Here is a 12,492-nt window from a genome sequence, read left to right as displayed (position 1 = left end):
CTCTTCCTCTCTCTCCCTCCCTTCCTCTTCTCTAAAAATAATTAAATAAACACACACAGTAAAAAGGAAAATGACCTTGGCTTCAGGCTCAGTATTTTGTGCGCACACCTAATGAAGTATCTGAATTTCAAGATGAAGTTATTAAAACAAATACAATCACCCAATAAAGTTAAATGGATTATAATACCGCTTCCATTTTTAGACTTCTTCTGCCCTGGTTTCTTCTTTGAAGCAGCTGCTTCAGAAGGGGGGGTGGGCTGTTTAGTAACTGGGACAGGTTCTACTTTTTTGCCTGGAACCTTTGATACATCGCTTTCTTTGGTGACCTGTTCTTCAAGTACAGGCTTGTGTTTCTTTTCCTTCTTTTTTCTTTCTCTAACACAACTTGAAGTTTCAACCACGTTTAGTGCAACAGGTACAAGTTGCTCATCTTCTAGAGCCAAGGCATCAGATAATTTAAAGTCCCGTGGTACACTGTCGGAATCGGATTCATGGAGGTTCCCATTCTGGATGTCTTTCTTCTTATTCTTTTTCTTTTCTGCTTTCTTCTTATCTGTTTTGATAGGAATAATTTTTTGTTCTCTTTTCTGTTTTGCAAGAACTTCATCATATAATGTTTCTTTCATGAAAAGCCAGAAGAAGAGGAAAATTACTGTAATAACTACTGAAGGAATAAGGACAATAAAATATGTTGACTCATAAAACTCCATCATGCTTTTGTTAATGTGATTCTATAAAACCTAAATGGGAAAAGAAAAAAAAACTGAGTTATAAAAATTAAACATATAAAACCTCTGCTCTTTCAAGTGGTATTTCAGATCTAACCTAATCTACAAATTTAAGCAGGTTAGTTGTTTAAATCACATACTTGATTACTCTGCAAACTACAGTTCAAATATACTATGAAAGAAAAATGTAACATTCTTCTATTTTTCAATCATGTGAAAAGATCCTAATAGAAGGAAAAAAAGTTAAGACATCTTCTCCCAAATATCCATTTATGACACTTCATTAGTATTTAGCTTCTCTTTTATCATAGTCTGTTGATAAATACTACTATATGTGGAAATAAAGCAGTATTAACTATTATCAACACACTGGATAGTCACTAAAAGTATCACACTCAATGGGGAAAAAAAAAAAAAGGTTCATTCAGAGAGTTGAGTCCATTCGCAAACTGCTAACACCTTTATTCCAGTGACTAACAGCCTCAAGATGTGGTGGGATACATCAAGAATATGGAAATGGCCCTGACTGGTGTGGCTTAATGGGTTGGCTGTCGTCCTGCAAACCATAGGTTCACCAGTTTGATTTCTGGTTGCACATGCCTGGGTTGCAGGCCAGATCCCTAGGGTTCGGGGCATGCAGGAGGCAACCAATCAACGTTTCTCTCCTTCCCTTTCCCTTTCCCTTCCTCTCCAAAAATAAATAAATAAAATCTTTAAAAAAAAAGATTATGGAAATATGTAAGTCAAAATCAAAATGTCAGGATAGCCCTGGCTGGTGTGGCTTAGTTGGCTGGAGCGTCATCCAGAAGGTTATGGGTTTGATTCCTAATCAAGGCACAGAGTTGGGGCTCAGTCCAGGTTGGGGACATGTGTGAGAGGTAACCAATGGATGTCTCTCTCTCTCAAATCAATGCTTCTCTTTCTCTCTCTCTCCCTCCCTTCCCCCTCCTCCAAAATCAATAAGCATGTCCTCAGGTGACAATTAAAAAAAAACAAAGTTAGAATGTATCATTTGGCATTAAAATAAATTATAAATCAGATGCTTTTCTTTTTTTGATATTTTTCAAGGTATCCTTACTAAAAATAAGTTATATTGTAAAAACAAAACTGGCTATCACCATCCTTCCCAACTGCCAAAAGAGGCTTTGCCTCATTAACAGTGTATCAGCTCTACTTTAAATTAACCCAATAGCTATAGAAAATCAAAGTGTGATCTGAATCTGACTACCCAGATCAGCTTTGAATTATATCCTTCATCTGAAGGGTAGTTTTCAGCTCAAATTAAAGCTCAAAGTAAGTATGATTCTGATACTTACAATCTAGATATCAACATTCCTATAAACATGTATAAGCCACATAAAGAGGCTTGTATTCTCATAACTCATCCCAAATTTGTTGTGGAAAAATGCAAGGTATGTAATGCAGATGAAATTAAATCCCAGGACATGGTTAAGATAAAGCTAATTAAAAGTTAATTTTTGCAATTTAAATGTACAAATAAATCTGAGAACTTTTAGTTTTTAAGCCCTGACTGGTGTGGCTCAGTTGGTTGAGTATCATCCTGCAAAGCGAAAGGTCGCCAGTTCTGTTCCCGGTCAGGGCCACGTGCTGGGGTTGCAGGTCAGCCCCCAATGGGGGCACATTCAAGAGATTGGTAACCAATCGATATTCCTCTGCCTTCCCTTGCTCCTTCCCTTCCCCTCTCTCTAAACTCTAAAAATAAATAAAATCTTTTTTAAAAGTTTTTAAATTTTTGGTCTGTAGTCTTAAAAACAGGTAATGATTAAAGAAACCAAATTCCGCCTAAATAAAAGAATCATTATTCTAAGAATTATTTTAGATTTATTATCTCCTTTAAAGTTGGATAAATCTGAGTTTATCCGATATAAGACTTCACCAGAACCATTTTAATAAGAGTTATGAATTTTCCAAGACAATATAAAGTTAGTCACAGTTGTTTATATTAACTGACAAGACAGACCTAAGAATGTTATATTGATAACATAAAAAACTGAAACTTATTAAGTTTAACTTTGTCTTCCAACTAACTTTATCTCATTTAAAAATGCAGATATACTTCATTCAAGTCACATCAGGACTGGTCCAATTCTGAAAATAGCCAGAAATGTAACCCGAGAAAACAGATGTTTATTAGACACATTATTAACCTTTGTGATTGAAATAGCATGTTAACATTTTTGCACTTCCATAAGCAATTTTTTCATTGGTATTAACACAACCCTGGACTTGTTAAAACAAGTTGAAGGAGAAAAGCAACCATGTGCTAACAAAATACTAAAAGAAACTTCATACAGTATCGTTCTTTCCTGGTAATTCATGAACCATTGAAGTTTTTAATAGACTACATATTTTACTTAGGAATGCTTTTAGGCAGCAGAAACCATGTTTTATTTTGTTTTGTTTGTTTCAACATTACCATCCACAGGTTATACAGGCTGCTTAACTTGGATAAATCCTGAGCAAAAATGAATTTTAAGATTGATGAAGCACTAAAACGAAGTTGAGAGTCTTGACTTTTAACGCACATTCTGCCTTGGCTCCAGGTATCTCTTCTTACGTGGCTTTAAGGTCCAAACTATTTGCAAGATCTTGAAAATGCTACGCCAAAAAATGTAAGTGGTCCCAAGCTGGTGGTGTCCATAATGCATGTGGCAAAAGCAAATGCACATCCTCTTTGGTGGAATGCTTGCTCCCTCAAGCCCAGCTCCTCAAGATTTCCAAAGACTGTCTGTCTTCCAGGTAAGATCCCATAACCCAAAATGACAAAATATAATAAACCATAATAAGCAAGGGGCAACAGAAACAAAGGAATTAGAACCCTAAAGATTTAAGATACTAAGTTAATATAGATTAGATAAACGCAAAGATAAATAAGAAAGAATTGGAAAAATGAGCAAAGAACAAAAACTATCAAAAGTGACTGTGTAGTGCCCTGGCTGATGTGGCTCAGTGGATTGAGCGCCAGCCTGGAAACCGAAGGGTCACTGGTTCGATTCCCAGTCAGGGCACATGTTTGGGTTACAGGCCAGATCCCCAGTTAGGGGCTCGCAAGAGGACACCACACATCGATGTTTTTCTCCCTCTCTTTCTCCCTCCCTTCCCCTCTCTCTAAAAATAAATAAATAAACAAAAAAATTTTTTTACAGTGACTGGGTAAAAATGAATCAATTAGGACTTCTACAAATAAAAAATTTAATCAAAATTTAAAAACCAATGAATAGGTTAATAAATGCAAGGAGATCTAGTAAAATGACTGTTTCAATATATCAAATCTGATGACAGTAAATTAAGTCAATGCAGAAAGTCACACGGGCGGAATAGAGCAAGGCAACTATTAGAGCAGAGTATAAGTGAAGGAAAAGTGTGAACAACTTCTACATTTCTAACTTAAAAGAGTCCTTAAATGATGAAACCACCTGTCAAGATTAAGAATATAGAAGATTTATGTCTGAGTTTCAAATATGATTTTGAAGAATATAAATACAAGCAACAAAAGATCAGCAGTCTGCTGAGCAGACAAATCAGCAGTAAAAAGCTACTATAGCTCTGACCAGTGTGGCTCAGTTGGTTAAGCACTGTGTCCCACAAAGTGAAAGGTCACTGGGCACATGCTTGGGTTGCAGGTTCAGTCCCCAGTCCAGCCATGTATGAGAGGCAACTTAATCAATGTTTCTCTCTCACATCAAAGTCTCCTTCCTCCTTCTTCTCCCTCCCTCCACCTCTAAAAAAATAAATAAAACCTTTTTCTTTTTTAAGCTACTATAGGTTATAAATCAGGGAACCAAAACGAGTCATTTTCAAAAAAAAGTCCAATTTCACCTCCTCCCTACCATCAAATCTAAAAAAACTTGCCTTGTCCTTTGAATCTAATCTTCACTTATCCTTCAAAATGCAACTCAAATCATATATCTAAAAATATCTTTCAACTACTACTGTCTTCCAATATAGTCTATTATTCGTTTACTCAGTTATTTAACGCCAATTGTATGTCGGCAGGGTTTTCTCGAAAACAACAGTTATGAAGAAACAGTGGTAAAAAGGCCAAAATCCCTACCTTTATAGGGCTAACATTCTACTAAAGAGAAGACATGCCAGCAATGGATATTACAGCATATGAGACAAGAACATGTATGCCACTATTTCAGCAAGAATAATAAGGACAAAGTGCTTCAAGTATAATGAACAAGACAAAAAATAGTAGAAGGTGAGGTTAAAGAGATCATTTGATGGGAGCAGGGGGCAGTGAACAAATTATATAGTTTCTTAACAGCAACTGGAAGGACTTGGGCCCTAAGTAATATGGGGAACCAGTAGAGGGTTCTGAACAGAAGAGGGTGTAGGGAGAAGGTGAAAGCAGAGAAAAATGTTAAAGGGCAACTAAAATAATGTAGGCAAGAAATGATTAAAGCAAGTGGGTTACAAGGGAGGTGGTACGAAGAACTCAAATTCTGGATATATTATGAAGGTAGAGACAAAATAATTTGCAGGATGTGAGAGAATAAGCAAAGACAAAAACAACTCCACAGCTTTTAGACTAAGCCAAAACAATATAAAATTGCCCTTTACTGAGATGGAGGAAATGTGAAAAGGACATGGTTGGGTTGAAGGCTAGAAGTTAGGTTTTAAACAAGTGGAGATTTCCAGCGGACAGCTAAACAAAAGAGTGCTTGGGCAGGTAAGACATGCAGGCTAGCGATACAAATTTAGAAGTATTCAGAACATGAATTCTAGTTAAAGCCATAAACTTGGGTACAATCATCAACAGAATGGGTATAAACAGAGCTCAGGTCTCAAGATGAAGGCAAACTTACAAAGGAGACTGAGAAGGAGAGGGAGAAAGAAAATAAGGAGCATGCTGCCCTGGTTGCTAAATGAATCAAGTGTGTCAAGGACAGCTTGATCAACTTTGTCACGTGGTGTTAGTAAATAAAGTACAGTGAACACCAGGCACTGACTGTTGGATTTAGTAGACATTACTGGTGACCTTGACCAAAGTAATTTGAGTGTTGGTGATCAAATCCTGACTGACACAAATTCAAAAGCAAGAAGAACTCCAGCAGGTATGGACAACTTTGTGGAGGAAGATATCTTGTGAAGGAATGAGAGAAATTAAATGGAAGCTGGAAGGGAACATGACATTAAAGATGGGAGAAATTACAACATGGTAACATGCTAACAAATATGGTCCAGCAGAAAAGGAAAGAATGATGATGCAGGAGCATGAGGAGCAGTGTTTTCAAATAGCAACAGGGGAATGGAACAGGTTGTACAAGGAGAGACTAGCCTTAGATTGTGGCAGACATCTATAGAAACATATGAAAGGAAGAAAGCAGAGGCCCAGGCAAGGAAGTAGATATGGTATAAAAGTTTGTGAAAATTTTCTTCCTAATGCTACTATTTTCTAAATGAAATGTAAAGCAAAGTATTGATTCTGAGTAGGGTGAAAAATGTGGTGTTGGAGGTCATATAAAACACATCATAATTATTATACTGTTAATTTTATTCTTTATAAATTGTGTTCATTTTGATTCATATAAATTTAAAATTTTGAATGGAGAATGCAAGATGCTCAGTAGTGTTCCACAAATTGATTCACATATGATCTAGTTGAGGAGACAAGTACATACATAGTATCTATAAACGGGGGGTGGCTGGGGGGGTGGGGGTGTAACCTGAGCCTCAGTGTGGTCCTTATTCCTCCAGCACCAGTACCATCCCTATAGCCAGTCCTCCTTCTAAAATTCTAAAGTCCTTATTCTCTCCATATACATTCATAGAATTGTATGAGATAGGAGACAGTCTGACAATTACTGGGAGGTAGCAATGTACTACAGTGTAATAAAGATAAAAGAACAGATAACAATGGAACTCAAAATCTAAAATGGATCCAAATATATTTCGTAAATTTAGTTAATTGTAAATTAGCTCAAATCAGCAGAGGAAAGGCTGAATCATTCAAACCAAAGAAAAACACCTATACAGATTAAAGTTTTAAACAAAGAAAACATATAAAGTACTCGTCTTATTTTGTCCCATTATATATGCTTAAAAGTTTAAAAGCATATTTCATCTGCACTAAGAATTTTTTAGTTTTTATATAAATTAATAAAAGACACCAATGAGAAAATCAGACAAAGCATTAATCGTTTCTTTAAACAAGCATCAAAATATAAAAATTCATCTAAATTTCCATTCTCTAGTCAGTCACTACACCAAAAGTGTAATGGCCCCTGAGTCCACAATACAATTATAAAATTATCTTTTAAAAATAAGAGGGAAAAGTCCTGGCTGGTGTGGCTCAGTGGACTAAATACTGGCCTGTGAAACAAAGGGTCATTGGTTCAATTCCCAGACAGGGCACATGCCTGGGTTGTGGGCCACATCCCTAGTTGGGGGTGCCAGAGAGGCAACCACTCATTGATGGTTCTCTCTCTTTCTCCCTCCCTTCCCCTCTTTCTAAAAATAAAATAAAATATTTTCTTTTCAAAATAAGAGGGAAAACATTCAAAGTAATCAAAAGACAAGATAATAGTAAGTCAAACATTGAGTTACCTCACATGGTAACTCCATTTACAACAGCTTTTCTAAAATTAACTTTAGAGAGTACATTGAAATCTCAAAGCTGTGGTGCAATCTCTCCTTTTAAACTGCAACACATAGTTATTTCTATGACTCACAGCTTATTACCACACTCCTTAAGATATTTCACCAACAGCCATTCTAAAGTACTACTACTACTACCAAAATTTGAAACAAATACAACTAATGCCAAAAATAACTAAAGAAATTTAATTTCTCCCTTCGGTATCAGGTCAAAACGCATGAAACTTTTTTTAACAAAACTTATTTATCCTTTAAATTCTAAATACAGTAGAGAGTCAATTTGAACAGGTTCTCCAAGAAATTGAAAAGGTAACTGCTGAAAGTTACACCGATATCTTTCACACTTTTGCTTACCCATCCATCAAGCCCAAACTAGTCCTTTTTCTCAGGAAAAGACATTACTCATTACACCTCCACAGTAGTCGTATTAACCAATGTCCTCCCAATAAATTTAATTTTAAAAAACACCTCCACAGAAGATAATCTGGTTAAAAACTTATTATGTAAAGAAAATAAGCTTATAACTTAATTAGACAAATTAAGGTTTGTTACTTTTAATTACATTTTATTGATTATCCTATTACAATTGTCTGAATCGTCACTTTTGTCCCCCTCCACCCAACACCCCCCCACACACACACACACAGTCCTTCAGGCAATCCCCACACCATTGCCCATGTCCCATGGGTCATGCATATATGTTCTTTGGCTACTCTATATGCTATGTCACATCAGAGAAGGAAAACTCTGACTCCAAAAAACCTCCGCTGCCTTGCGGCATACCTCTTCAGGGGAAAGGCTAAGGGAGTAAACCCCGACAGAAAATCCGGAGCCGGAGTCCCTAAGGCGGTTTGACGTTGTAGTCAACACCGGCAACTCCTGCGGCGCACCTGAAGCCAAGCTGTATTGACTCCGTCTTTCCCTTGGACCCTTCAGCTGCGAAGAGAGGGGGGGGTCTGCTGCATGGGCAACAGCAGACCCTCTATATCACCCTGCCCAGGCTCTGTAGCTTCAGCTTCACTGGAGAGGACACTCCAGCGTCATCGCAAGATGTCGATTCAACACGGGAGGAGACATATACCGTGTCACTCCCGAGTTGGACTGCACAGTCATTCTCGGCGGTGCAGATAGACTCTTAAGAAGCTACACCATCGTCTCTCGAGACGGACGGCTGCCGACGACGACGACGAATCAAAGGACTCTGCTCTTTGCCTGATCTTACTAACATTTTAATCAATTACCTGTGCAATGATAAGGCAAGCTTGCCAGTTTATAATCTGTTGAACACAAGGATATCTCAAAAGAAAACAAAGAACAAACCAACTAAATAATGTTTCATAAATGAGATTTTTATTGTATCCTTTGCTACCAAACCCTTTCAGTTCCCTAACTGGAACAGCAGAAATTCCAATATGAAGAGATACTGTGTTACTTCAGTCTACAGATTTACCTCATTTGTTCAGTTAACTGGTTTTCATGAAAGTAGCTCTTGAAAAGTACTACTTTTCCAACAATGGCCTTTTTGGGCATTAGTGATTGTTCACCCAAACACATAAAATATTCTATAAAGAATGAAATTTCAACATTATTTCAGTCAAAGACACATTCAACAACTGGCTCAATACAGTGGTTTCCAGTTGAAATACATCATGTGTATTAATGTACTCTGCACATTTGGATAAACCAAGAACGTTTTGCTTTGTGTACATAGATCAAGCAAGAGGAATGCAGAGCTATTATCTAATCTCCTACAACTCTTCAGATTTTTCTGCCTATGTTCTATTTCCACGTTGCTTAAAGGACCTGTGTTCGGCTTTTATTCCCATAAAGGTTATTATCTGTGCCACAATGTGACTTTTAAGTGCAGATTGAATGCAAGATAACCCTGAGCTCCAATAATGTTGAAATTGGTGAGGAAAAATGACAGAAAAAGAATGGACTTTGCAAAGAATGACACCTCACCAACCACCACCAAGTTTTCTCTTCCTCCTTTGGCAAGTACAATATGCCTTCATTTTATGTTACATTTTATGTTCAACGTGTATTTATTCACTTTCACACTGTTGTTTCTAACTACACAAACTAGTCTTCACTGCTCGATTAGTATTTCCTTATGTGTGAAAATTGGTTGATTGGGATGGAATACAGCATAATTTCCCATTAAAATCAATGAAAACATATTTCCATGTAATAGCTTTTCATGACTTAGCAGCAAGGTTTTCAACAATGAAACTGGCTCTGGCTGGTCTGGCTCAGTTGGTTGGAGCATCATTCCATAAACCAAGAGGTCACAGGTTCGATTCCCAGCCAGGACACGTGCCTAGAGTGCAGGAGGTTGTGGGTTCAATCCCGGGTCAGGGCACATATCCCAGTCAGGGTATGCAAGAGAAGGCAACCAATCAATGTCTGTCTGTCTCTGTCTCTCCCTTCCTCCCTCTCTCCCCCTCTCTAAAAGGAACCAAAAAAATGTCCACGAGAGAATAAAAAAAAAGTTTTTAAACAATGAATTCAAGTCATTAACAAATGATAGTTACATTTAATTCCCAAGTCTCAGAAAAGCAACACAGTTCAGATAGCAAGGGATACCAGTACTACCTCAAAAAAGAAAAATGTCTTCAGCCCCAATTAGACTAGCAAGAGATACCTATAATCCAAAACAGACCAAAGAAACATAGGATGAGTAACATCAACTAGCAGGAATAAAAATAACACTCCAAGGCTTAAGGATTTTAATTGATATAATCATAACAAATTAGTGGGATACTAAAATCAGATTTGTTCTAAAGGTAATATCCAACAAAATTTTAAAAGGGCAGATTTGAGCAAAGGAAGGGAACAGACACTGAACTCAAGTATTCAGGATACATTCAGCTGAACTTTAATTTTAAAAAATAAGATTATAACAAGTAAAAATGAAGATAAAGAATTCCAACAAGGATGTTTCTATTGCAAACATTTTAAATGACAGACAAAACATAAAAGATTATCAAGAAGACATGGCTAAACTCAAAACTAAGATAATCATCTCCGAGACAGAAAAAATAAAAGTTCAAAACAGTAACTCATACCTAAGATGGAGTGTAAGGAAAAAAAAGGTGGGTAGATAAGATGGCTGGATAATGGCTCTATAACAAACAAAAGTCAGGAGTTCAGCTCCTACAGGTAATAGCAACAGAACAGAACAAGGTTTGCTCCTGGACACTAAGGGGTGAGGATAAAAATAAAATATGCACAGCCTGAGGGTGGGGGGAGAAGGAGAAAGTTGAAATGAGGAAAGAGGAGGAAGAGAGGGAAGATGTACAAAAAATAATTAGTGTGCAAACCTAATACCTAGAACTATAGAAGCTGAGCCTAAAGAAAAAAACATCCAGTCTAACAGCAAATTTAAAGTTAACAATAATTCCTGAATATCAAATATTAAGCCAGCATTCACACTTGCCCAAATGCTTTATAAATATTTTTTCAGTGATTCTGTTGATTTATGTATTTCTTGCCTCCTTTCATATATCATCCATGTATCTATTATTTGGTTTCTTACAATTCTTAGAATTCTGGGTTGGAAAAACCAAGTAGTTGGGTCCTGCAGAGAATCCAGGTATGAATTTTGTTGATGGTTGATGGCATCCCCATAGTATTAAATAAGTTTTTTGTCTTTTCTATTTCTTATGAATTGGTAGTTAAATTTAAAGCCTAGATCAGATTCAGGATTATGACTTTAATGCAATACTACCAACACTGGTCTATTAAAAGGGAACAAAAGTAAAGATAACAGAAGCAATACTTGAAGAGCTAAAACTGCAAAATACCCAGCACAAAGAGGTACTACTTTGTGGTAGTAATTAAAACTAATAACTCAAAAGACTTATTTCTTAAAATCTATTAAATTCACACATTTTAGCTCATAAAAAACGGAAATGCTACACATCAGAACTTTGGAGAAAACAGTATCATAAAAAGGAAAAAACAAAAATCAACTCCAGGGGAAAAATTGTGGAAGACCACATAAAACTTTATAAGATTACATGCAAGAATAGCTTATAACCTTGAGGTAAGCAAGGATTTCTTAAGACACAACGCACAAAGCATAAAAGGAAAATAATGATAAATTCAACTAACTTTAAATTTTTTAACTCTTATTAACAAAGACACCATAAGAAAGCAAGAAGACAAGCCACAAAGTGAAAGACATTTATAATACATAAGGGCAAAGAATTAATATTCAGAACATATAAAGAAATATCAATCAAAACGAAAAACGCAACAGAAAAATAAATAGCCATGCCAGAGAAAAGGAAACAAAAATGGCCAGCAAATATTTGAAAAGAGGTTTCCTCTCAGTAAGCAGAAATGCAAAACTTACAAGATACCAATTCATACCCAGCAGACTCTCTGATTTTAGTATTTGCCAATATAAAGCATAGGCAGGGATGCGGAGCCTTCACACACACGATAGTGAGGGGAATAAACTAACACAATACATTGGAAAATAATCTGGCAATAACAGGCTGGAAATATACCTCTTCTACAATTCAGCAATTACACTCCTAGCTGGATGTAAGGTCTAAAACAATTTATTCAAATTGCAAATCTCAATTCATTAGTAGATAGCAAAACCCAACTTACTGGGGTTTGATTAACAGCCTTATTCTTAACGAAATAAGCAAGCATCACAAAGGTTTTTCTTCCCCAAGAGATTTGTTATATATGTGTACATGTGATAATAATGTACTGAGTCTCATAATACAAAATTTATTTTTTACTGCAAGTGATAACAAAAAGGTTTTTAAAAACTCTATCCTAGAAATATGGATGGATGCAAGAACACCAATAGACCTATGCACAGTGTTCATAGCAACTTGGTTTATAACAGCAAAAGAAAACTAGAAACTATCTAAATGCCCAATCTCAACCTTTTAAGAAGAAAAAGGTAAGCGATTCATCCAGCAAAATCAAGTTTATTCAAGAATAGCAGAGAAATTGCCATCCAGGACAAGCAAGCTATGGCAAGCAAGACAGGCAAGTCCAGAAAACACAGGGAGCATCCTTTCATAGAGGAAAGGAGAAAACTGTGAGGGGATGTTTTGAACAAGAGTTCGTTGGAGAAGAGCAAGAGTTCAGAGTTGTGATGGTTTCTCATTGA

General features: G+C 36.4%; 1 protein-coding gene across 1 annotated transcript in view; it reads right to left on the bottom strand.

The window, feature by feature from the left end:
* Positions 1-12,492, bottom strand: part of KTN1 (kinectin 1) — a 100,036-nt gene that overhangs the window by 77,264 nt on the left and 10,280 nt on the right. Inside the window, exon 2 of the mRNA XM_090270915.1 lies at positions 188-740. Coding sequence (XP_090127041.1) covers positions 188-713 — 526 coding nt within the window. The 5' untranslated portion in view covers positions 714-740. The remainder of the gene's footprint in view (positions 1-187; positions 741-12,492) is intronic.

This window comes from Furipterus horrens, unplaced genomic scaffold, assembly GCF_987537825.1.
Source record: "Furipterus horrens unplaced genomic scaffold, mFurHor1.1.pri manual_scaffold_3, whole genome shotgun sequence".
In the NCBI taxonomy this organism is placed as follows: Eukaryota; Metazoa; Chordata; class Mammalia; order Chiroptera; family Furipteridae; genus Furipterus; species Furipterus horrens.
Note: the sequence above shows the minus strand (reverse complement) of the source record. Positions and strands in the feature narration are given on the sequence as shown.